Source organism: Rosa chinensis, chromosome 2 (assembly GCF_002994745.2).
Source record: "Rosa chinensis cultivar Old Blush chromosome 2, RchiOBHm-V2, whole genome shotgun sequence".
NCBI lineage: Eukaryota > Viridiplantae > Streptophyta > Magnoliopsida > Rosales > Rosaceae > Rosa > Rosa chinensis.
In genome coordinates, this window is record NC_037089.1 from 8,338,232 (window position 1) to 8,364,162 (window position 25,931).

At 38.2% G+C, this 25,931-nt stretch overlaps 3 protein-coding genes across 7 annotated transcripts; all 3 read left to right on the forward strand.

Annotated features, from left to right (window-relative positions):
* The first annotated feature begins 2,984 nt into the window (after positions 1–2,984).
* Positions 2,985–7,235, forward strand: LOC112187860 (protein trichome birefringence-like 16). 2 transcript variants are annotated; one of them, XM_024326813.2, is made up of 6 exons: positions 2,985–3,209; positions 3,476–3,637; positions 3,732–3,938; positions 4,260–4,469; positions 4,894–5,089; positions 5,874–7,235. In XM_024326813.2, the coding sequence occupies exons 2-6, from the start codon at positions 3,481–3,483 to the stop codon at positions 6,700–6,702; spliced, it is 1,599 nt and encodes a 532-aa protein (XP_024182581.1). In that variant the 5' UTR covers positions 2,985–3,209; positions 3,476–3,480; the 3' UTR covers positions 6,703–7,235. The 2 variants fall into 2 exon arrangements, with proteins under 2 accessions (XP_024182581.1, XP_024182583.1); XM_024326815.2 differs by having other exon boundaries at positions 3,003–3,258.
* An 893-nt stretch (positions 7,236–8,128) lies between these two features.
* LOC112188976 lies at positions 8,129–13,568 on the forward strand. Of its 2 annotated transcripts, none has more exons than XM_040515440.1 (13): positions 8,129–8,679; positions 8,788–8,943; positions 9,039–9,251; positions 9,344–9,433; positions 9,619–9,735; positions 9,840–10,109; positions 10,381–10,537; positions 10,743–10,820; positions 11,190–11,290; positions 11,988–12,158; positions 12,441–12,527; positions 12,802–12,888; positions 13,003–13,568. In XM_040515440.1, exons 1-13 carry the CDS (start codon positions 8,278–8,280, stop codon positions 13,342–13,344), a joined length of 2,271 nt encoding a protein of 756 aa, XP_040371374.1. In that variant the 5' UTR covers positions 8,129–8,277; the 3' UTR covers positions 13,345–13,568. The 2 variants fall into 2 exon arrangements, with proteins under 2 accessions (XP_040371374.1, XP_024183985.1); XM_024328217.2 differs by having other exon boundaries at positions 12,441–12,515.
* Positions 13,569–15,403: 1,835 nt separating this feature from the next.
* Positions 15,404–18,634, forward strand: LOC112190982 (protein LAZ1 homolog 2). Of its 3 annotated transcripts, XM_040515650.1 has the most exons (10): positions 15,404–15,666; positions 15,849–15,975; positions 16,076–16,140; positions 16,467–16,523; positions 16,827–16,935; positions 17,026–17,210; positions 17,282–17,370; positions 17,445–17,694; positions 17,834–18,076; positions 18,171–18,634. In XM_040515650.1, the coding sequence occupies exons 4-10, from the start codon at positions 16,497–16,499 to the stop codon at positions 18,348–18,350; spliced, it is 1,083 nt and encodes a 360-aa protein (XP_040371584.1). In that variant the 5' UTR covers positions 15,404–15,666; positions 15,849–15,975; positions 16,076–16,140; positions 16,467–16,496; the 3' UTR covers positions 18,351–18,634. The 3 variants fall into 3 exon arrangements, with proteins under 3 accessions (XP_040371584.1, XP_040371583.1, XP_024186273.1); XM_040515649.1 differs by having other exon boundaries at positions 15,849–16,140; XM_024330505.2 differs by having other exon boundaries at positions 15,882–16,140.
* Positions 18,635–25,931: the final 7,297 nt, after the last annotated feature.

Below are 25,931 nucleotides of genomic sequence, written 5' to 3' on the forward strand. Positions count from 1 at the left end.
ATAATATTATTTTGCCTTATGGGAATATTATTACTAGGAACACTTGTTGTAAAGTCTGAAAATCCTATTGGTTCTTCTTCTAACTCACTAACTTCTTTTAATGCTTTGATGTAATTATTATTATTTCTAGAATCATTCATTAAACTAATAATCTATCTATTTTACTATGCAATTTGTCTACTTGCTCTGTTAATTCTTTTTGTACTAATTTAATTTTCTGTACTTCTATTTTCAGCTGTTCTACAATTTCTAAGGACTGCAATTCTACTTGCTTCGGCTTACTGTCAATGATGTCTACAAGCTCTTTTATTTCTTTTCTACTAGGAAACCTTTGTATATTTCTATTATTATCTTCTAGTTGTGATTGTATAAAACTTAAATTTTGTCTAATTATTTGTAGGGAATTTTTCTGAAAATAATCTAATACTTGCTGTAATTTCTGATTATACTGACTATGTTCTAATTTTATACTTTCTGCTTGGCTAATTATAAGGTCTATGACACTATTAATTAGTGGATGCTCTTCACTATGTAAAATATGCTTATTATTCTTCTGTGGAAAATAACAAACTAAAGTATTCTGATCTAGAGTGATCTTACGTTTTTGATGCTCTGTAATCTCTAAATTAAGATAATCTATCATAAAACAACAACAGATTTAAATATATGTAACAAACAGTTTAGATTTCAAGATAACTGAATCGTCTATTGGCCTCCAATAGTCGTCTATTGCCCCCCAATACAGGGTCGGATTGTACTGACTCTTAATTACAGGTTCAAATTTTTCTTGTTTTCTTACTAGGTGTGTTTATGACTTCTGTCCTCAAGGTACTTTACTGATATAACTATACTATTATAATGCTAAACTAGGCTCTGATACCAAATTTAAGGGGGTCTGTCCTAACTACACATATGCCAAAACATCTATTAAAGATTGAGTCTTGAACATGGACAAGAGCTTAAAACTGCATACAAAGCCAACCTATTGGGTCAAACAAGAGCAGAAACAGAGGTTCTTAGACTCAGAGGTTCCCTGACTAATTTTATTAGTTATCTTGGCATGCATGTTAATTAAAACAGGAATCCTTAAAGATAATATGATCGTCCGTTTAGCAATATAATAGCATAATTATCTCAGTGTTTCCCTATTTTGGACTAGAAGTCTACTAAGAAAACCGGAAAATAAAAAGTAAGATGAACCTACTTGAACGTGCTAGTACAAACTGTACAGTCTTCTATGGAGTTGCAATAGAAAACACTGGTTGAATGCTAGTTTGCTTCACACGAACATGAATAAAGTGTCACCACAGCTACTACTAATCATGAACAGCTACTGCTCCATATTACAGCTACAGATTATTGTTGTGGGTTATGTATGGATGAATGTGGTGTTAATAAGTAGAAAGTATATGAACAGATGATATTATGAACAAAGGGCTTTATTGATACTGAAAGTGTTTACAAAGGAAAGCAATGGGTACTGAGATTTTTTCTTCTCCAACGTACTCCATCTGCTATCTATTCTACATCTTATACTAGTCTTCAGCTAGCTTGCCAATCTAGAGCTCCTGACAAGGCCAAAGCTACATGTACTACAAGTCCAAAATAACATGCACTAATATACAAAAGTTCATGCAAAAGGAAACAAACTCTCTGCAAACTCTTTTTACAAGGAGCTATCATACAAAAACTCATGCAATCTGATACAAAGTGGACAAACACCATGTGATTATAAGGACAAACGGTGGTGCAGCAAAAGAGAAATGCTATTATGCTGGTCTTGTACCCCTTTTCGGTATTTTGAAAATGTTTTGGGTGACTGGGAATTACCCCCCTAAAAAATGTGTAAGTGGGAATTTCCCCTTTATAATATAATTATGATATTTTATATGGACGAGTAATTAACTAGTACTATAGTATGTTGCTAAACTAGTGTTTTTATTTATGTGTATTGATAATGTGTTATGTATTGATAATGTGAATATAATTTTTTTATTTATAATAATTAGAAAATTACAACGGGACCGGGCGGCGGCACGTAAAACCAAAACCTCTTGAATGAAAATGAACAAGTATAACAAAAGGAATATAAAAGCTACTACAATGTGGTTCGATCTAGCTAGTTGAACTGCTTTCATTTAGTATCATATAATACTGCTCCCAAGTACATCAATTTTGGAAATAATTTTCGTACTTCATCACATGGGTATTGTATGTGTACGTGTTGTTCCCTTTCCACATGCAATCCATATATCGGATATTGTGGAATTATCTAAAATGATGTTTCAGCGTATGAAGCATACAATATTTGAGACGAAGCAAAAAGGGAATCATGTTGTGGTTAGAGCATTCAACCTTGTAGCAGATAAAAACAAAAAGGTTTTTTGTTGTATTCAACTTGATTGCAAAAAAAAAATCATTTTTTCTCTATGAAAATTTCAGTGTAGGTGACATAAAAATTTCTAATTTCAGACAAAATTTTGGTGAGAATTTTTAAATATATATTGTGTGTGTAGATATTTCAGAAATTAAGAATTTCGTGGAAATGTACAGAAAATTTTAGAAAATTTTGGGAAACTCCTGATGGAAATGATATAGCATATGAATTTCGTTTCGGTACTTTAAAATTACAGAAATTTCGGAAGTTTGTAGAAATTTGAAACCTTGATTTCAATCATACCAATAATTTATTACCAAATAATCGAACTTGAAATCTGTCTACTCAAATAAATTAAGAGAAAATTTACCAATACTTGATTGAAAAAAGAAAGAAAAAAAAATACAGAATTTTGCATATAACCGCAGATTTGAATTAATTTGACTAATGCAAAATTTTTTCCATAAAAAATGTCAACTCATTATTAAGTGATTGACGCAGATTTAATACAAAAACATGAAAATCGTCGCATGAAAACGACGTACGAGGTGGAACCGACCTCTCCTTCTTCTTCTGCCAAACGCGGTTTCCACCGTTAAATAAAACGTTTGCCCCTCTTCCTCTCTCATTTTTCTCGTCATCGTTTCAATCTCCGTCTCCGTCGTACGGACCAACCCAATATTTTTTTCATTTCCATTTTTATTATACAGTTCCATCTCTCGCTTTCCCCAAATCGATGGTTCCATTGTTTATAAAAACTCTCTTTTCTTTATAAAAAGAAAGGGAAAAAAGTTTTCAAATTTTGCTGGAATCGGACGTTTTGCTATTTCAGGTAATTCATTTCCTCAGAGATTCACTAGATCCGTCTTTGCTATTTTCAGTTTTTTTTTTTTTTTTCTCAGAGATTTTGGATGCCACTGAAATGAAAGAACATGTTTGTCTGATCTTGGATTTGTGAAACGCATTGTGATTTTGATTCATATTACTACAATGGAAGAAAGACCCAGAATCTATGTTGTTGATTTTGAGAAGCTTAAAGTTTAAGTTCAGAGATATATATATATATATATTTATTTATTTGATCTTGTTATTGTGTAGGTAGAATGAAAGGAGGGTTTAATGGATTGAAGGGTAAGCAAATCTCCCTCATTTCTATAGTTCTCATGTCAACAACTATTCTTATGTGGGCATGGGAGAAAACCCCACTTCTTACTACCTTGGTTCCGGCCGAAACCGAAACCCGGTTGCAGGTGTCTCCAGGTTGGTCTCCACTAGTTTATTTCTCTTCCCATTTAGATCAAGTGTTGCATTGTATGTTTGTTGACGGTGTGTGTTTGAATTGTGTGTGGTGCAGAACTGAGGGATGTTGTTGTAGACAGGGCTGTACCATCGCAACAAGAGCTAGACGTAGGCAAGGGTGTGACGGCATTAGCAGAGAAGGATGCCCGGAAAGAAGAATTTCGTGCTGGGTTAGGAACTACGCTAGATTCCGGACAAGAAGAGTCTCGTAAAAGCGATGGGATTGATAGTGATCAAGTGACAGACCATGTTGAGAGTAATGGTAAGACGATGCATTTTTTTCTTTTGCCTTCTTGGGACTAGTTTATTGATGAAGAGTTCATATTGGCCTGTATTTTGACTAGACTGGTGCTTTGGTGAGTATTGTTGTTGTGCTTTATCAAGCTGTTTCATCAGAGCAGCACGAGAATGTCGCCAAATCAGATGATTCTTGAATTTATTTTATCATGATGCCACTGTTCAGGTTATGCAGCAATTGTAGCATGTTTTAATATGCATGGTTAATCAAATATCCAAGCAGATCTATCTGCTTTGAACATCATGGTATAATTTGGACTTAATTTTTGTGTATCATATGGTGCAGGGATTTCCTCAAGTGAATCAAAAGAAGCTGGTAATGTAGTTGGAGAAGAAGCTTCAAACCCAGAAGAGAGGACGTCAGTTGATAGAAGACACGGAGAAAAAGCAGAAGAAAAGAATTCAGTCCTACAAAAACCAATAGATCCTGCTTATACAAATATCTCTGTTGGGGGAAATCTCGAGGACAAATTAACTACTCATATGGAAAGTCCAGGTAGTAAATTCTTGGCTTTCCTGGTTCATTAGAAATGCCATCTATTGTGCTGGATTTCCTCACTTTAAACACTAAAATTATCCAAAATTAATCTTTTCCTAAATGTCTTCTGGGTGAGTAGGTTCTATGCTTTGAAAGATTAAGAAAAACATTGATTAAGAGTACCTAAGTACACAATTCCTTTTATATGAAAAGGTCACCTTTTCAAAATTTGAAGCCAGTACTTGTTGTTTTGATGGAACTGTTGCATTCGAAGTTCAATGTAACAAAATGGTTTAGTGGATTTGAAATACGTATAAGATACTGGTACTTTATCAAGTTTTGTAATTAATTATATTATTACTATATTGGTGGCGTAGGTTCTTTTGCTCTATTGAAACTACATACTGATTAATGATTGTTGTATTATTTGACATTACTCCAGGCTGCAATTATGCAAAAGGAAAATGGGTTGTAGGTGATAAGCAGCCATTGTATTCTGGGTTTAGTTGTAAACAATGGTTGTCAGGGCCGTGGGCTTGCCGGTTGACACAGCGCACAGATTTTGCCTATGAGATGCTTCGATGGCAGCCAAGGGATTGTCAAATGGAAGAATTTGAAGGCTCCAAGTTTTTGAAAAGGTATGACAATGTTTTAGCATAAATCTAATCTAAAATTATTGTTTTCCCTATAGATGCAATTCATTCTTACAGCAAGTTAACAAATTTCTTAAACAAAGCCAACACTTGTTAAATTGGAGAAATAGGATAAACATTCACTAAAATATTGGTCCATGCCTATTATATTTGCGTGTCTATTTAACAATTACATTACAAACTTGATTCCAAATTAACAACCAAAATACACCCCCTCTTTCCTGCCAAGAAAAGAAAAGAAAGAAGAATTCAACAAATGAGCTAAATTCTTTCCTATCCTGATCATGTTCATCGTCGTTGTTATTGTGTTCACAAATGATCAGAACCTCCAACTCTGGTCCAGCCATATAGGTGAAGAGTGTCAGGTGAAAAATAAAACTCGTACATGTCAGCAGAGTGTCAATGTTGTGTTTGTGTCTGACACAGACACAAACTCATAACTTCCACGGAACTATTGGTGCTACATAGGCCACTAGTATATCTCTGACTTGGGGTTTGCTAGGGCTTGCCCAAATGATGGTCAATTCAGGACCTTGCAATGGTTTTTGTTTAGTAATTCTAACTTGAAATTTTAAGGTTTTTAACCTCTTTGGATGGGTATACCAAGGACCTAATTTCGATTTAGCCTTTGCATCCCCTTCTACTTATTCTTGTAGCATACTAAGGTTAACAGTTCATTTGAGCAATTGATCTTGTTTCCTTCTTTTTTATTTTTTCTTGTATGACTTAGGTGATTATGTTCATGCGTTTATTGTATCTTTGCATTCAGGATGCAAGACAAAACTCTAGCTTTTGTTGGAGATTCATTGGGTCGACAGCAGTTCCAATCTTTAATGTGCATGGTTACAGGTGGTAATGAGAGAAAAGATGTGATAGATGTGGGGATGGAGTATGGGATAGCCCAAGCACGTGGCGATGTCCGCCCTAGTGGGTGGGCTTATCGGTTCCCAAGCACTAACACTACCATCCTCTATTACTGGTCAGCAAGCCTCTGCGATGTGCAGCCTATTAATCCAACAGACCCAGCCACTGATTATGCCATGCACCTTGATCGACCACCAGCATTCTTGGTCCAATATCTTCACAAATTGGATGTCGTGGTCCTCAATACAGGGCACCATTGGAATCGTGGGAAGCTCAAAGCTAACCGCTGGGTAATGTATGTTGGAGGAAAGCCAAACAAGGACAAGAAAATAGCGATGATTTGGAAGGCCAAGAATGTGACTGTCTACAGTGTTGTTAATTGGGTCAATTCACAGCTCCCAAAATATCCAGGTCTCAAAGTATTCTACCGATCCATCTCGCCAAGGCATTTTGTTGGTGGGGACTGGAATACAGGAGGAAGCTGTGACAACACGAAACCCATGTCAGTAGGAAAGGAAGTATTGCAAGATGAGTCTAGTGATGAATCGGCTGCCGGCGCAGTGAAGGGAACAGGGGTTAAGATCTTGGACATAACAGCTCTATCTCAGCTTAGGGATGAGGGTCATATATCCCGGTTCAGAATCCAAGCCAAATCAGGCATGCAAGATTGTCTGCATTGGTGCTTACCTGGCGTTCCTGATACATGGAATGAAATTCTGTTCAACCAAATCTAGCCCCCGTGCAATTGATGCTGATGGGGTGTTTATCAAATACCTCAGAAGGGTTCTGCGGGTCATGTAGATGGCCGAAAGCCTCTGTGGCGCTGTCTGAACACCGTAAACTCTTATAAATGATGCAAAATCAATGAAGGGGAGACGCCACGAACAGATTTCCAGATAGAAGTTAGATGCTGGCTTTGATCACTTGAGAAGTTACATACTGTGGACCGCATGATCCCTATGGATCTCGACATTTCTAGTTTTAGACTCTTCAGTTTTCAAGGGTTCTATTTAACCCTTAGATTGGGGTTTTCGGAGTAAGCGCAACAGTATCTTCCTGAGAACGTGAAGTAAATGTTGGGTTAATAGAGGATAGTGGGCTGAAATTGATTCCTTTTATACATTGGTTAGAGGAAGAGGACTAGTTTAGTTGTGAATTTGGTTGAATCTGTACCCCCATAGTGGCAAATATACAGCTTCTGTTACTAAATTGATGATTTGTTTTCTCTATCAAATAGATTGGGCCATATTGACCCGTGGTTCGTTTAGATTTCTAACGTAGCAGATGACACATGTTTAAGTTTTGCTTGGGCCTCGGCATCTGAACTTTATATGTTGCTATGTTTGAGCCCACACATTCAATCAACAAAAATTCATAGGTTTATATGAAAAATCCAGTTTATTGTGTTGTTTGATTTTCGTTTGGAAAAATGAGGTCTCGGACATTCTTTAACAACTTAATGTTATTAGCTAACCAACAAAATTCTATCTTGATGCACATTAGTAGACTTTTAGGATCAACTATCAATCAAGTTATCTGAATCTAATTTTACAATGACAACAAACTACATAGCAGTTAAAAGAGACGATTTGTTGTCTGTTAAAGATACGTCAAACACAAGTTACAAGATAGTGAAGAGTTAAGACATCGACTCTTATCTCGTCTTGATAGTGAAAGAATTTTATCATAATTTGCACGAAAGGGTTTGCCGACATAAGATCCTCCACTGAATAAAGAACAACCCACCACTAATAATTAAATCAATAATTCTTTTGCCCGTTAAGAGTTAAGACTCTGTTCAACACCTTTTCTTGTCCGTTAAGATATTGTTCGAATGGCAAATGACGTAATTTCCACCCAAAAAAGTCCACTTAAAAAGAAAACGACACCAGCTAACAGCCACCCCAGCCCTCAAAGCCCCATGCCATGTGCTGTCTCCTCACGCCTCCACGTCCCATCCATCCACGTCAGCTAACCTCCATCCTGAAACGGCCCGCTACGTCGCCGATCCAGCCTATCCCTGGCCGCCCCACAACGCGTATTCCGCGAACAGCGAAACACCGGATCCAAATTTCCCACCCCGCTCGACACGTGGCGGAACGTGATTGCTCCGAAAGCCAGCTAAGCTCCAGAACCCAAGAACCTGAATAAAATTAACCAAAAACCGAAAGGGAGATTTCAAAAAATAGAAAAAATCCAACTCCCAACGGTCAAACGCAACTCTCTCTCTCTCTCTCTGGTTCTTCTGTATATACGTCACCTTCTCTCGCCTTCGATCACCGATCTCTCCCGGCGAACGATCGTCCGAAATGGCCGAGGAGTTCTCCAAAGCCGTCGACGACGGTCTCCGGCTCTCGAAAAGACTATACTTCGGGAAGGATCGAGCCGTAGCGCCGCCGAGGCCGCCGCCGGTCATGGACAAGTCGGCGTCGTCGTCGGGGTGCGCCTACCTCCCGACGTCTCCGATGGTGTACGCCGTGATATCGGACCCGAGGATCGTCGACAACCCGGACATCCCGAGCTACCAGCCGCACGTGCACGGCAGGTGCGACCCGCCGGCGCTCATTCCGCTTCCGATGAACAGGGTTGAGCTGGAGGTCGATTGCTTCATGGACACCGCCTTTATTCGGGTCACCGGGTCGTGGAGGGTCCATTGCGTCAAGAGCTCCAGGAGCTGTGCCTGCCGGATTGCCATCCCTATGGGCGAACAGGTCCATCAATAATTTCACAATTTTTTTTTTTTTTTTTTTTTAGGGTTTCTAATTTTTTTTTTTTTGGCATTGAATGTCTTGTTAAGCAATATGCATTTTGGCTAACAGGGTTCAATTCTAGGTGTTGAGGTCGACATTTCTGGTAAATCATTCTATACTCAGTTAAGTCAATTGAAAGATGACACGGATATGAGCAAGGTTCCCCAAGGAGAAGGAGGCTTTCTCAATGTTAAACCTCATATATTCACATTGACAACTCCGCCGGTAATGATTTTGTAGAGATTAGACCTAGTGTTTTTTTTTTTTCTTCGTAAATTAATTCATGGTTTTCCTAAAATGCACTGTTTTTGTTTGTCAAGGTTGATGGGGGAGTCAATCTCACAATTAAAATGAGTTGGTCTCAGAAGTTATTGTATCGAAATGGAGAGTTCTCTTTAGATATACCGTTCACATTTCCGGAGTTTGTCATTCCTCCAGGAAAGAAGTACCTGAAAAAGGAAAAGATTGAATTGAATGTGAACTCTGGTCTGGGAACTGAAATTTTATTCAAGGGAACTAGTCATCTTTTGAAGGTGCTATTTTGATCTTGGCTCACAGTTCCTTGTTTCTATATATTTTAGTAACCGAGGTGGTAACTTTTTTCTGGATTTATTTGACTTTACAGGAAGTACAGAGCCAAGAAGGAAAATTGGGGTTTAAATACGAGGGAAATGTTGTCAACTGGTCTAGTACCGACTTCCACTTCTCATATGCGGTAAGGCTCATATGCAATCGTCTTTCTGACTGTGTATGGATTATCATGGATAAAGTTATATGTATGGCCTTTGACGGCAAAACAGCATGTGGTTCTCCACTAACGCAGGGCATATAAGAAACCTTTTAGCTTCAGGAGTGCCAATTCAACTAGTTAGTTCTTCTAATATGTTCGTGCATTTCTAGGTCTCTTCAAGCCAAATACATGGCACTGTTATCACGCAGTCACCTTCCAAGGATGATGTTGATCAAAGAGAGATTTTCTCTGCCTATCTTCTTCCTGGAAACCAGCGAAGTGGAAAGGTTGGTGTTATGTTAAATGGAACTTCTCAGGTTTTTCAAATTATTTGTTATTCAGTATAGTTGTTCAAAGTTGTATCTGTGATCACTCTGATTTGGTCTTGCAGGGTTTCAGAAGGAATGTAGTCGTTGTTGTTGATATAAGTGGAAGTATGCAGGGAAAGCCACTTGAAGATACTCAGAATGCACTATCTGAAGCCCTCTCTAAACTTGATTCAGAAGATTCATTCTGCATTATAGCTTTTAATGGACAGACTTATGTTTCATCTACATCATTGAAATCGGCTACCAAGGAGGCAGTTGAATCAGCCATTGAGTGGATTGGCATCAACTTTATTGCTGGTGGTGATACAAATATTATGCGTCCCCTTAACATGGTATGCTCATCCTATGTATTGTCCCCTGCTTCTTTGCACCCTACAATTCTGCAATTGAAATTTTACTAATTATGGTTTCATCTTAATTATTCATTTTACTAATTATGTCATGTATTGTGTCACATTACATCAAATAAACATGCTAATTCGTCGAGTTTCCCTTCTTGAGGGGCTAACTACTTTTCTCATTTTATATATTCTGCATTGGTGGTAAGCTATCTAAACAACAATTGGGATTGAATCATTTTCTTTTGTTGCTTTTTCGTTTCAGGCAATAGAGATGCTATCCAACTCTAGGGGTTCACTTCCTATCATATTTCTGGTTACTGATGGGGCAGTTGAAGATGAGAGACAAATATGTGATGAAATAAAAAAGCGTCTTGCAAGTGAGGATGCGATATCCCCTCGTATATACACTTTTGGAATAGGTAATGGTATTTTGTGCTATTACAGCTCATGCTAGTTGCAGATTATATATCCCTTAAGCATGCTTTCAATCGATCAGGATTATAGCATCTTTGTTGCTCATCTCTTATCCAGAGACATTTCACATTTGCTTTAAGTACACTTCCAGATAAGATCATAATGTTTATGATCCATCTTCTGGTTAACATTTATCTATATATTTTCCAGGTTCGTTCTGCAACCATTATTTCCTGCGGATGCTATCAACAATTGGAAGGGGCCAATATGATGCTGCCTATGATATAGGTCAGTTAACTATATTTTTTCGGAAACAAATATTTACCTTTAAGACTACATTTTGTACTTCAGGTGCTACGAAATTTTGAATTGAGATCTTGTGTGAGCTTACCCTGTTTTATCAAATCTAAAGCTATCATAACCTTAGACTCCTAGAAACTTGAGCTTCAGATCATATGATCTCACTTACCTCCACAGAATGTTGTCATGTGTGAGCCACGTTTACAAAATATTTAATTTGAAAAAAAATAAAACATATATTACTCGATAAACATTAGTAAATTGATTCCGTCGCTGCTTCTATCCTTCTATATGAAGGTATACGGAATAAATCTAGTTGCTGTTTATTTATGTACTTAAATCTTTTCTCATGTTCAGATTTGGTTCAGCCTCGAATACAGAACTTATTTGTGAGAGCTTCATCTGTGATTCTTACAAATATAACACTTGAGACATTGGACAATCTTGATGATGTTGAGGTATGCTCATCCTATGTGTTGTTTGGACTTTATGTTGAACTAATATGATACTTTAAGCATTCTTTAAATGTTAAACACTTGTGTTATACTATTAATTAAGTCGTCCTAGACTCCCAACTTTATGTCTTTGCTTATTTAATTACTTCTTGGCCCTCTCTCCATGTATATTAATGACTTTTAAATGTATCTATATAAATCGATATTATTACATTCCAATTCCTTCCCGATACCTCCCAAGGAAAATCCTGAATTATATCTCAAATTGACGGGTTAGTGTGAGCTTATCCATGCGGTTATGCACTCTTCGAATAGGAATCCATTTTCTGAAAGATCCTAGCTTTCGTGCTTTGGTGGGTTTCCCCATATCAACTCAGGGATAATGTATAATATAGTGTATCTTGTCTCATGTTGAGAAGGTATAGCATGTGCCTGCAATAGTTTGAACACCTGTTTAATGATGTCCTATGTTGCTGTTTGTATCTCTTTGTGATACTTTGCTGTGCCTCTATCTGCAATTGGTCTTTGTATTTATTCAAAAGTAAATTTGAATAATTTCTGATAGACACAATTCATTGGGATTTTTTTACCTACAATGCTAGACAAACTCAAACATAGACTGATTGCTTCATTTGGAATTTACATCTAACTTATAATATATGCTTTATATATCATGACGTATATTGTATTTATCCAATAGGTGCTTCCTTGCCATATTCCAGACCTCTCATTTGAGAGTCCATTAAGTGTATCTGGCAGATTCCGAGGCAAGTTACCTGAGACCTTCAAAGTTAAAGGATTCTCAGCTGATATGTCGAATATTGTGATCGATTTGAAAGTACAAGATGCAAAGGACATACCTCTTCACAGGGTAAGGCATTGAGTTTTAAGCAGTTAAATTGCTGTTCATTAATCTCTTGAGAGTCATTTGGTTGAGTAGATATCCATATTTGTCAACTGAGTGGAGTTGGCTATGCTAGCTCTTGAAACCTTTATGATGGTGTTCGTTAGATTCTTATTCGGTTATACAGTTCTTTTCATGCTTACATGTAGTTGTGGGTGCTTAGCCACACAAAAGAGATATACTCATAGATTATGCATGCCCTATATCTTATGTCTTGTTTCTTGACAATTTCTTCTTTTTCTGCAACAGGTATGTGCAAAAGGAGAGATTGAGTTACTGACTGCTCAGGCATGGCTGTCAGAGAACAAGCAGCTTGAGGATAAGGTTAGTCATCAGGTGCTCTTACATCCACCCTCCATGATTTAAATCTTTCAAACTCCAGCCTCACAATCCTTACACTTTAGTTCAAAAGTTTCATTTTATCGATGATTTCATTTCCAACATCACCTTTCCAGTTCATAGTACTTACACAATCTTTCAAACTCCAGCCTCATAATCCTTACACTATAGTTCAAAAGTTGCATTTTATCAATGATTTCATTTCTAACATCACCTTTCCAGTTCATAGTACTTACGAGAGTCTCTGGTGCCATTTCCTTTCTCTTGGCAGGTAGCTAAGTTGAGTGTACATACCGGTGCTTTGAGCGAGTATACACGCATGGTCATATTTGAAAAAGAAGTAGCTTTGCAACAGATGGTATGCATATGTTTAACTAAAATACTTGCCATAACTTTATCAAGTCATGTAAAGTCTTTCTCAACTGCTGTGTTTGAATTTTCTAATGGCTTCTCTTTAATATACATCATATAGGCCTCAAAGAAAAGCCTGAACAAGGAGGATACTGAAACCTTGAAAATGATATTGCCACATAGTTTGTGCGTCGGCTTTGGAAACGTGGCCGCAACTTCGGACAACATTCCTCCAGGAGCCGAAGAACCAAAGCTTCCGGAAGCAGTTGAAATTTTCGCCAAAGCCGCTTCAGGCTGTTGTGGTCGTATGTGCAATCACTGCTGTTGCATGAACTGCATCAGATGTTGTTCCCATATAAACCCTCAGTGTGCAAATCTATTAACCCAGATCTTTACTGGTTTAGCGTGTGTTGGCTGCATCAGTTGCTGTGCAGAGGTTTGTTGCGGTCGACGTGGATCATAAATCTTGTAGAGTAGAGTATAGGAACTTGTGGAACGAAGAAATCACATCAAATATGCACAGCTAGGCAGCTAGTACAATATTTTGCTCTTATGCTTAGTCGAGTGATCTACATTGTTCTAATGTTTTGGGCCGTGTTGTAATGTTTTGGGCTCTCTTCGACGGCCCAGGTCAACCCTGTAAATTTTCAGCAGGAATGAAATATATGAATATCTTTACACTATAGAGTTGCAAAAACATGAAATTAAAATGATTGATGGGTGAGTCAACTTCTACTCGATATGATTACTTTCATGAAGTTGACGAGAGAAAAAAGAAAAAGTCGATTTGGGTATATGCTGATTGACAATCTCTTCTCGACTTATGTTGTTTGCCAACAGTATGTTTCAACGCAAGTAAAATAATGCTTAACAATAATTCACTTTTTTTTATTGATGGGTGAATGAACTTTTATTCGATATGATTCATTTTCATTATTCGATATGATTCATTTTCATAAGGTTGATTAGAAAAAAGGGCCGTGGCCACTTACCAAATTTCAGCTTAAAAATTGCCCACTTGCTCCACTAAGAGTTTTTTAACCCCATTTATCCAATCTAAAATCTATTGACAATTTTGCCCTTATTAATTAACTCTCAGACTCTCTCTCTCTCTCTCTCTCTCTCTCTCTCTCTCTCTCTCTCTCTCTCTCTCTCTCTCTCTCTCTCTCTCTAGTGTGTTGGTTTTCGCACGGAGAACAAAAAAAAAATCACTCAATCAGAGGTCGAGGATCACCGTATGATTGGATCCGATCTTGTCTGGATCGTCGTCGTCGGCATTGGAATGGGAGCAGTAGGGGCCGGAATTGAACATCGATTGTGCTGTTGGTGGTTGATTCCGAGGAGGAGCTTGTGCTTCTTGGCGCGCTCATTGTCGTCCGGCGGAGGAGTGGGAGGGGCATTAGGGTTGCCACTGCGGCGAGTGGCGGGGCCGGCGGGGGCAACAACGCTAGGGTTGAGGAAATGGGGATTTTGTTGCTGCTGGAGGAATCGCTTCTAGAGATCGAGAAGCGAAGGTCGGCGCTTCTGGGGTTAATTAACTCCGGTGGGTGCCCAGAGCACTTTTTTGTTAGTATACTTTGAGTTCCGAGAATAGGGAAGGAAAAAAAGGAAGAAAAAAAAATGAATTTGTACAATTGAACATATAAACTGAACAATTGTGTCTGTAGTGTGTTCATTTTGGTTTTGGGTATTTATGCAATTCACTTGAGGACAATAATATGATTATTGGAGGGTAATAATATGATTATTGGGGGCAATAATATGATTATTAGGAGACAATGATATGATTACTGGGAGGCAATAATATGATTATTAGGAGACAATGATATGATTATTGAGAGGCAATAATATGATTATTAGGGGGTAATAATATGGTTATTGGGGGGCAATAATATGGTTACTGGGTATTATTAGAGGGCAATAAATTTAGACGCCGGAATCCGGTCATTAGTCAAGTCGCCGAATTCGGGATTCTGATGAACTGTCGCCGGATTCCGGTCACCGGAGTCGGCGGCCAGCCACTGGTCACCGGAGTCCGGAAAGGTCTCTGATTACTTCTCCCTCTAAGTGAGAAAGAAGGAGAGGGCAAAAAAGTCCTAAAAATAAATAAAAAAAGAATTAATTGGGTATTAGGGAAATAATTTCTTAGAGTGTTTGAGTAAGTGGACAATCTTTTAGGGTGTTTGGGCAAGAGTGTTTGAGTAAGTGGACAATCTTTTAGGGTGTTTGGGCAAGTGAGTTTAATTAACTCCAAAATTGGGTAAATAATCATTTCCTCTAAAAAAAAAAGAATTACTATTTAAATTTCAGTATGTTAATTGATGATGTTTTCTCAACTTGTGTTGTTTGCCAACAGTACTATATTTCAACACAAATCCATAAGACATCATGTCTTCGATGCTCAACAATAATTCACTCTTTTTTATTGTAACTTCAACAGAGTATTTTTGGGAAAATTAAAACATTGATTGTTGTCGCGTACAATTTAGATACGAGTTGCACAATTTCTTCGAGAGGGAAGAGGAGAGTTTAGCAAAAGCCCAGATGCCCCATTTGCCTCACCAGTTGGTTTTTCTTGTAACAGTACGTGTCATGGGTTTCACGAAATATGTTGCTGTAACAGTACACTTGTCGGCCTCACAACTCAAGGCATAATATATAGCGCCTACTTACTAGTATGGCCGTTGTTCCTTCCTTTGAACTCATCCGTTTAAGATTTTCTGCACTGCAATTCAGGCCAAACTCTCATCACAGTTCACCGGAGAACAATTTCACGTCCGATAAGGTTGGTTCATTTCACACCCTTTTGTTCGAAGAGAACAAAAATGAATGGAGGAATGTTTCTTCTGTAATTGTTTGATTCAGTTATGATTTAATTTCGTCGTTATTTTCTGGACAAAGTTGGTGATATGATTACTTATGGCATCATATTTTCTGGTCTAATTGAAATTCACTTTCTTTTACTAGTTTTGTAGAGGATCGATTATCTACTGTGTACAGGGTTAATTCAGTTGGCATTTTCACTGTGAGTGAGCTGCAGTGATAATTACGTGCATCTTCGTACTGGGATACGTTGGTAGTAAAAGATGTGCAAGTAAGATTAATGGCATCGTCTTCTTCACATACTTCAGTCCATGAAAACATATATGCAGATCTCTACAAACCAGCCGTGATAACTGCAGCTTCCTTTACAGTTGTGGCACTCATTCTCTCCCTTTTTCTCATCCTTCGGCATCTCAGATCATACAACAAGCCTTCAGTCAGTTCCTTTTCCACTCAGAATTGTGTTTTTTATGTATAACACACACACACACACACACACACACACACACACACGTGCACACACGCATATATAGACACACACATATGATGCCATGTATCTTTAGCTAGGTGACATTTCAATGATTTGCTGATATTGTTGTGTTGGCTTTTGCTTAATTGAATGCGACACTTAATATCTGCAACTTCGAGTTTTGGTTTATTTTTTCTGTCTTATATACTAGCTGTAGTGGACAATGAACAACTTTGTAAGCCGTCATACTTCTGCTTTGGACTAGATTCCTTAACTGATCGATTTGCTTGTAGGAACAAATATGGGTGGTTGCTGTTGTTTTCATGGTACCTGTCTATGCTACTGACTCGGTATGGTTCTCGATCTCTTACTCTGTGAATAGCAAAAAAAACAACTTTTACTTCCTGAGTGCTAAGTGCTAACCATGCTTTCTCTATGGTACCTGTCTATGCTACTGAGTCAGTAATTGAATTAATAATTCTCATGCATGTCAAAATTGCTGGGGCATGGTTTTATTGTAGAAGCAGACCTAGCCTGACATTATAGGTTTCTTCCTCTAGATCGGATTTGTAACCTTCATTAGCAGATTCATGTTCTATAGTTAATTTCTTATTTAGTCGGGATTGATTAGTACTGGCTTTCCACTTTGCCAGATGATATCCTTGTTGAATCCGAAGTTGTCTCTAGCATGTGACATTCTAAGAAGCTGTTATGAAGCGTTTGCCTTGTATTCTTTTGGAAGCTACTTGGTTGCTTGTCTGGGTAAGTTACTTGTTTCTGCACTGTTGATGTATATCTGTTCTATGTTTCAGATATTAGAGCTTGCATTATTCATGAATGGCTATTACACAGGAGGTGAGAGAAGAGTAGTAGAATTACTTGAAAATCAATCTGGAAAGATCCTAAACAAAGCATTGGTAGAAGGGGAAGATGAGAATTGCAGGAAACCACACTGGTCTCTTCGCAACTTCTTCAGGCGACCAACTATTATTGGGAAAAATTTGCTCATTATAGTGAAATTCGGTCTTGTACAATATGTAAGTTTTTTGTTTTCCTTGGTATAAATTTCATCTTGTTTGGGTCTAATATCTATGGGTGGATAGTCCAGATGATTCTGAAGACAGTTTGTGCATTCCTAGCACTCGTGTTGGAAATCTTTGGCGTCTATGGTGATGGGGAATTCAAGTTTCAGTACGGGTATGTGTCCAATGCAAATACGTCTTACTATCTACAACACATTGCTATGTGTTATTCATCGAATGAGATTACAGGTATCCATACATCACGATAGTACTGAATTTCAGCCAGATGTGGGCATTGTATTGCCTTGTGCAATTCTATAATGTGACTCATGAAAGACTTCAACCAATAAGGCCGCTTGCAAAGTTCATCAGCTTTAAGGCTATTGTGTTTGCGACTTGGTGGCAAGGTGTAGGTATTGCGCTGTTGTGTTATTTTGGTGTTCTTCCAAACCAGGAAAAACTACAAACAGGGTTGCAGGATTTCTTGATTTGTATAGAAGTATGTTGCTTTCTGAACGAGTTCTCTCTATTAATGTAAAGTGGAAACATTGCCTGAACTTGCTAGGATAAAAGTTGAGGCCATGATGTGCAAAAAACTTTATTAACATGCAGATTAACTATGTGTGTGGTCTTGGCAGATGGCAATTGCAGCTGTTGCACATGTGTTTGTCTTTTCGGCAGAACCTTACCATTACATTCCATCTTCTTCTGGGTATGAGAAGATCACCACCACTGAAACAACCAGTGAGGAAGCAGTGAAGTTGGAGGAAGGTGACAGTAGCACACAAGCTGTGGTTGAAACAAAAGAAACTCAGGTCGAGGCTCCCGGAACAAGTGTGACTGAGAGTGTTCAGGACATAGTGTTTGAAGGTGGTCATCATGTAAGTTCTTATTTCATCAATCATCAATAATAAGAATGCATACATTTAATAGATCTCTGTATATTCATCTTGCACATTGTATGGCAAGCTGCAGGTTGTCAAGGATGTTGTGTTGACCATAAATCAAGCAATAGGGCCTGTGGAGAAGGGTGTGACAAAGATACAAGAAACCTTCCACCAAAGATCAGATGAGCATGACGATAAGTCGAAGGTTTCAGTTGAGGAGAGTATTGAAGTGACTCTTTCCGATGAAGAAACACATTTGGACCGTTAAGAAAAAGTAGTAGTCCTTCTGCTGTATCTGGATTCTGGAAGAAAAATGTAGTTATTGCAATCAAAACTTTGATGGAAATGATTCAAGTAAATTGAAACGAATTGCAGGCTATAATTTTTAGTCGGGGCAGAAAGTGATGACTTCTTCCAAGAGTGTGCATGCATTCAGAGTTTTAGAAGCATACTGATTCGAAACTCTGCAAACGCAGGAAGCCAGGAACTAATGTCTTATCAAACTAGTTGTTTTAGGTAGAGAGGCGAACAAGTTACAAGTATAAACTCACTAAATCGTGAAATTCACTATTCACTATTCAGGTTGCAAGACTTCCTGTAATATTTACGTTAGAAATTATAAAACTACGGTTAGTGTTGTAAAAGCTTAAGCTTTGCATAGATAGTTTAAACATCCATTTTTCTCCAGGTTGATCCACCAAAATCAGGCACTGGTACTAAACCGCAAGATCATGTCAGTACCTCTACTCACCCCCAAATGCAGCTTATCTCTTTCATACAGTGGTAAAAAACTCTAACTCTCTCTCTCTCTCTCTCTCTCTCTCGCTTCCCGGCTTCCCCTCCCTCCTCTGTCGCTGTTCTCCAGAAACCGCCGCGAACTGAGGTTAATAACAATTTCGAGTGTCATTTTCAGATGAGTAAATATACAACCAACTCAATGGAATTTATTAATCAAATAACTAGGTGCAATTTATGCTGTTAACCTTATTGTGTTGGAAATTTATGCCCCAAGACAATATAAATACATTCTCATACATTTTATGTTGTACCAATGACTAAAATATCGAAAGTATAGAATATCAATACTTTGAAAAAAAAATATTTCGATGGAAATATCGAGAACATATCGCATATCGATGAAAATTTTGCCAAAATTTTACATAATTGTATAATCAACTAAAAATAGACTAAAAATAAAATATCAAAAAAATGTGAAATTTAATATCGGTGCTTGTGAAAAAACGGAAATTTCGAAGAAACACTTGTGGCGATTTCTCAAGTCATACATGTGGACAAGTTATATTGGGTGAGTAACACACTCCGATACTATGATAAAGTAATTTGAGACTCACTTTCAAAATCAATTAGCAATGAATTGAGTGACCCAAACCCTTATAAACCCATAACCAAAGTTATATGTTTCCAATGTGGGAGTTATATACACATTCTCAACATGCACAAGTTGCCTGAGGCTTACAAGAAAGAGGCTACACTTCTTCTAGGAATGCTTCTTGATGAGGAGAAATTTGGTTTGGTGATGTTAATGTTAGGGCTGTCCCGACTCGAGAAGAACTTGTGGGACTGCTTGCAGATTATAGGGACCTTAAGTCCAAACCAAGGTCACAACTTTCTCATCAAAAAAGGGAAAGGGTTAAAGATTGGGCAAGTCCCAGGAAGGTCACCATATGGTTGTGCAGCGCACGTAATGGCTGAGGCGGCTACAATTGCAGCAATATCAGGCACAGCGCAGATGACAAAGAAGATTAAACTCTAAGAAAGCCACTCTTCAAGTTTAATTAGATAGCTGCTCATGAGAATGAAATGCTTATACTGAGTTGATTCTTGTATGTAATATGTGCATAGCTTTTTAATATGTACAGTTAGTTCCTATCAATCACTTGACAGAAAACAAGTTCTTAATTGATATTCTTACAGTCTTGTATGTAATTTTGTACAAAAGCTCCAATACTAAAAATTATAGGCAGTTGATCAACGGGTAGATGAGCCAAAAATGCTCATACCATACCTAGCTTACCAGACATTGAGATTTAGGACGAGATTATGTATCATATTTAGAAAGTATGATTTAGAGACATCAAGAACTTCCTACTATCTTGGAATTCTACCTGTGATATAATATCTGAAGGAAGTGACAAATGTTCTCTTACTATCAGTGGTATACTCCTTTAGCTTTAGGTCCTCGATTCAAAAAATATGTAACCCTTTAATATTATCTTGGAGCAGGGGAAGGGGTTTAGATTGACTAAATTAAGCTACCTGGAAGCTAGAAGGCTAGAAGCAGTAAAAGGAGTACTCACATGGTTTGTCTGTGTGGAAATTCCCTTTCTATAGAAAGAGCTTCTTGGAATGCATGGATATGTAAACTTCTAATCAATCAGTGCTTTGCGCGCATTCCATGCAAGATTGAATCAAGGTCAAAGAGTGAGGATTGCAAGTGTGCTTAATTTGCACTTGGTTCGATGCCATTTCATCATCACAAAGGTTATCCATTTGAGTATTCGACTCATACAAAATCAAATGCTGTCAAAATATGAACTAATTATAATGTGTATCAAGCTAACATGTATATTTTATACAAAGAGAAACACAAACGTAAACTCAATAGAGTTGTGGAACCAATTATTCATTTATTCGAATCCAAGACTATTAAACAACTGCAACTAGATTCTTTTAGAAGCTTGAGCGTTGCGAAACGTAGTTCAAACACGGATTAGAACATGCTTAGATTAAGGTGGTAAGGTGAAAGGATAGATTAGTTGTAGATGGAGCCGTACTTATTAACAGTTAACACAGGTTAAGGAGCATGGAAAGGTTAATTAGTCCGACCTCTTTGAGACAGGTGTTGGTCGAATACGGTCCGATGAGCACTTATCACTGTGTCAAAGGTTGACACTTGTCAAATTAATCAAATCCTAAACCCAACTTGGTGCTGCATGATCTGGTCAAAAGTTGATCAAGTTGGACCAGAGCAAAGCAAGGGCCTAACAAGTTGAGCAAGGCATAGCAAATTAAGGTTTTGGGTTTAGCATGGACACCTTCACGTGTGGCTTGGTGATCTTGAAATCCTCATGAACAGCATGTTGGCCCAGCCATACCTCTATCATGTGAGCGTGAGGTTACTGAGGATTTTATTGGATTTATGCCAACAAGAATATAGAACTTGATTTACGTATCTGCTTGATCTTGTTATATAACAAATCAGATCAGTTGTTATTCGTTTATGGAAGAAATATACTTGCTTTTTGTGCAGAAATCACTATAAGGATTTAGGGATATTTGGGGTGGATTTTGCTTGCATTACAATGATGATCCTCATCAGGAAAAAAATCAGGATCTTCATGGTTAACCAGGTGGAGATGAACTGAACTAGCCAAAGGTTTTAACTTTTGACAGTGGTGTAGAACAGTAACAATTTTTGTACCACATTAATCTTAGCAATGAGTTGGGATTTGGGAAGAGGTAAGAAATCTTTTACTTGGAAATAAGGCGGTAAAGTCATTTGTGTTTGGGAACTTGAACCAATAGCTAGAAACTACAGCTTGGCTATGGAAATTCTCAGATCACAACTCTATAAAAGCCTTTTTGAAGTTCAGCCCTCAGTGGCTTATGGGATCTGTGTACTACATCTGATTTCTATAAGCCCACTTTAGCTAAAAATCCTTTTGCTACAAAGGCTGTGTGGCTTAAACCAATTCAGCATAATAGCTTCGTATGACTTGTTTAGTTAGGGTGACATTTTGTGTGAAAAGTTAAAACTGGGAAACTCTTGAGAACAAGAAGCTTTAGAGGATGAAATCTCTCACACTTTTATTTTAATATGCAGAGGAATATTTATACAACCATAAATAACCCTAATTCTAGACTAACAAGGAAAGTAATCAAATCACAATTACAATCCTGATTCTATACAATTAGTATAATCTATTCCTAATAGTAATCCTAAAATATCTATGACTCACAACACTCCCCCTCAAGTTGGAGCATACACATCTCGAATGCCCAACTTACCAAGTGAGTCATGAAATGCTTTGACTGATACACCTTTAGTCAGAACATCTGCTAACTGCTCCTCAGTTGGTACAAATGGGAAGGCAATCAGGTTTGCATCCAACTTCTCTTTGATAAAGTGCCTGTCAACTTCCACATGCTTTGTACGATCATGCTGTACTGGGTTATGTGAAATTTCAATAGCCGCTTTGTTATCACAAAACAACTCCATAGCCTTTTTTGGCTTGAACCCCAAATCACGCAATAAATTACGTAACCATAACAACTCACATACTCCATGTGCCATACCTCTATACTCGGCTTCTGCACTTGACCTTGCCACCACCTTTTGTTTTTTACTCTTTCAAGTGACAAGGTTCCCTCCAACAAATGTAAAGTAACCCGAGGTCGATCTCCTATCAGTAATACAACCAGCCCAATCAGCATCAGTATATCCACTCACCTCTAGGCAATGATGTTTTGAGAACATAAGACCCTTCCCAGGAGCTTTCTTTAGATACCGCACGACTGCATCCATATGATCTTCACTAGGATTATCCATGAACTGCCTCACCACACTCACTGCATATGCCAAATCAGGTCTAGTGTGACCCAAATAGATTAATCTGCCAACTAACCTTTGATATCTCGCCCTATCAGTCGGGACTTGATTAGGGTACTCTGCTAACCGGTGATTCTGTTCAATTGGTGTATCAGCTGGCCTGCAATCTAACATGCCCGTTTCTGACAACAAGTCTAGAACATATTTTCTTTGGCACAAGAAGATGCTGCTACTCCCCTTGGCTACCTCTATCCCAAGGAAATATCTCAAGTCACCAAGGTCTTTCATCTCAAACTCCGAAGCTAACTGCTGCTGCAACCTCCTAATTTCCTCTCGATCATTACCCGTGATCACCATATCATCAACATAAATGATTAATGCTGTTACTTTACCCTTCTGATGCTTAAGGAAGAGAGTATGATCCGAATTGCTTTGTTTGTAGCCAAATCGCTTCATTGCCTGAGTAAAACGCCCAAACCATGCACGGGGGGATTGTTTCAAACCATAGAGTGACTTCTTCAACCTACACACAACATTCGTCTTATCAGCGGTCTCATACCTGGGAGGTAGACTCATATACACTTCTTCAGCCAAATCTCCATGTAGAAAAGCATTTTTCACATCAAGTTGCTTGAAAGGCCAATCTAGATTAGCCGCCAAAGAGAGAAGCACTCTGATAGTATTAATCTTGGCTACAGGTGCAAATGTCTCATCATAGTCTACACCATACGTCTGTGTAAACCCTTTTGCTACCAATCTCGCCTTATACCTACTAACTGAGCCATCTGAATCATGTTTAATTGTGTAGACCCATTTACATCCAACTGGCCTTTTCCCTTTAGGTAACACCGTCAATTCCCAAGTATTATTCCTTTGTAGAGCTTCCATCTCTTCTTCCATCGCTTTTGACCACTTCGGATCTCTTAGAGCATCATGCACTTTGTTAGGAATAGATACAGAGGAAATCTAATGCACAAACGACTCATATGACTCGCACAACCTATGTGTAGATACATAATTGGAAACCGGGTACCTAGACTTAGCTTTGAGACTAGGTTCATATTTCTTTGGTGGCTTACCACGAGTAGAACGAGAAGGTAAAATAGACAAATTGGGTTCGGGTATTACCTCACAGTGATCTTCAGGACTTTGGAGAGTTTGGCTCGAGGGAAGAGATGAGAAAGAGGGAGAAGTGTCTGGCAATCTTGCGCCACCCTCCGTTTCTATTTCTTTTCTTTCTTTTTCGTCTGTTTCTTTTCCTTCTTTTTCTGGCCGTACTTTTTCTTCTCTTTCTTTTCCAGTCACGTGCCTTTCTCTTTCTTCTTTTCCTTCTATTTCTTCATTGTCTTTTTCTTCTCTTTCTTTACCCTTAGTCACCTTCCTTTCTCTTTCTTCTCTTTCTTCTTTGTCCTTTTTCTACTTTTCCTTCTCTTTCTTTTTCTTCAATTACGTTCCTTTCTCTTTCTTCTCTTTCTTCTTTGTCCTTTTGTACTTTTCCGTCTCTTTTTGTTTCTTCAATTACGTTCCTTTCTCCTTCTTCTCTTACTTTTTCTTCTTTTTTGTCCGTTGTGTCACCTTCTTGGTTTTTTCTTTCTTTTGCTTCTTTTTCTTCAGCCTCTTTTCCATCGATCTCTTTGTCCCTTGTACTGCTGCCACTGCCACTTACCGTCTCTTCAAAATAACTATATTCCTCCCCCTGAAGAGAAGGGTGTGTGACAGAAATATAGCAGGCGTCCTTGAAAAATGTGACATCCATTGTCACATAAAATTTTTTTGGTAGGAGGATGAAAACACTTATACCCCTTCTGATGGGTCCCAAACCCAACAAAAACACACTTCAAGGCACGAGGTTCTAACTTCGGGCGTTGATTTTTAGGAATATGAACAAAAGCAACGCACCCAAAGACTCGAGCAGGAAGATTAGGAAAAGAAGGAAGAGATACATGGGATGAGAGGACCTTAAGTGGAATATGATTTTGGAGAACACTAGACGACATCCTATTGATAAGATGAGAGGCAGTGAGAACTGCTTCTCCCCATAAGTACTTGGGCATATTTGCACTAAAGAGAATCGAACGAGCAACTTCAAGAAGGTGACGATTCTTATGCTTAGAAACACCATTCTGTTATGGGGTTTGAGGACATGTGGTTTGATGTATGATACCCTGTGTACAAAGATACTCCTGGAACTCATTGCTCATATATTCCCCCCCCCCCCCCCCATTGTCAGACTGAAAGAGTTTGATCTGACCATTGTACTGTGTATGAATCATATTTTGAAAATTTTTAAAAGCTGGAAACACAGCATCCTTGGACTTCAGCAAAGCAATCTAAGAAACATGAGTACAATCATCAATAAAAGACACAAAATAGCGCATACTAGAAGGAGTAGGATCCTGTGAGGGTCCCCATAAATCAGAATGAATCAATTCAAAAGGTACAAGACTTTTATTTGAAATACTCAAAGGGTAGCTAACTCGATGACTTTTGGCCAGAACACAAGTTTCACACTTAAAAGATGACTCCAAAATTCCCAGAAACAAAGAGGGCATAGACTTTCTCATATTACTAAAGGAAGGATGACCAAGACGACGATGCCACAACCACACTTCATTCAATCGCTGCTCAGAACTTGAAATCAAAGCTACTGGGGCCTTCTTCCCTGGTGTTATCCCCGCATACATCCGATCCAGATAAATAACCTCCCCCTCAAATCTCCTCGGCCAATTATCTCCCTTGTCTGAAGATCCTGAAAAACCACATACATGGGAAAAAAGTCACAGACCACTGAGATTCAGTATTTAATTGAGGAACAGAGATTAAATGATGTGACAAATCAGGAACATATAACACATTCCTAAGCTCTAAGTTTGGTGTGACTCTAACAGTTCCTATTCCTAATACAGGAAAGGCTTCACCATTAGCATTAGTTACTTTGGACACTGGTGGGATTGAGAGAGAGGTAAAGAATGATTTATTGTAAGTCATATGATCAGATGCACCAGAATCAATAATCCAAGTATCTTCCCCAACAAAGTCAGAGACAAATAAAGCCTTACCAAACTTACCTCTTCAAACAAAAGAGACTGAACCATTACCAGGGTTCTGATCCGTTTCCTCCATACCCTGGTAGTCCGGGTTCTGAATTAAATTTGCAGCAGTGGTACGGCCCTATTGGTTAGGTCCCGATTTATTCCAAGTATTTTGTTGATTTGGATACCCATTCAATCGATGACACTTAGTCCTCCAATGCCCATAATTCTTGCAAAAAGTACAGTA

Excerpts from the sequence above, each read along its gene's own strand:
- LOC112188976 (XM_040515440.1), top strand. The coding sequence starts at position 8,278 with ATGGCCGAGGAGTTCTCCAAAGCCGTCGACGACGGTCTCCGGCTCTCG. Across the intron at positions 8,680-8,787 it reads CCATCCCTATGGGCGAACAG|GGTTCAATTCTAGGTGTTGA; the intron begins GTCCATCAATAA and ends TTTGGCTAACAG. Across the intron at positions 8,944-9,038 it reads TCACATTGACAACTCCGCCG|GTTGATGGGGGAGTCAATCT; the intron begins GTAATGATTTTG and ends TTGTTTGTCAAG.
- LOC112187860 (XM_024326813.2), top strand. The coding sequence starts at position 3,481 with ATGAAAGGAGGGTTTAATGGATTGAAGGGTAAGCAAATCTCCCTCATT. Across the intron at positions 3,939-4,259 it reads AGACCATGTTGAGAGTAATG|GGATTTCCTCAAGTGAATCA; the intron begins GTAAGACGATGC and ends CATATGGTGCAG. Across the intron at positions 4,470-4,893 it reads TACTCATATGGAAAGTCCAG|GCTGCAATTATGCAAAAGGA; the intron begins GTAGTAAATTCT and ends ACATTACTCCAG.
- LOC112190982 (XM_040515649.1), top strand. The coding sequence starts at position 15,985 with ATGGCATCGTCTTCTTCACATACTTCAGTCCATGAAAACATATATGCA. Across the intron at positions 16,524-16,826 it reads CTGTCTATGCTACTGACTCG|ATGATATCCTTGTTGAATCC; the intron begins GTATGGTTCTCG and ends CCACTTTGCCAG. Across the intron at positions 16,936-17,025 it reads CTACTTGGTTGCTTGTCTGG|GAGGTGAGAGAAGAGTAGTA; the intron begins GTAAGTTACTTG and ends GCTATTACACAG.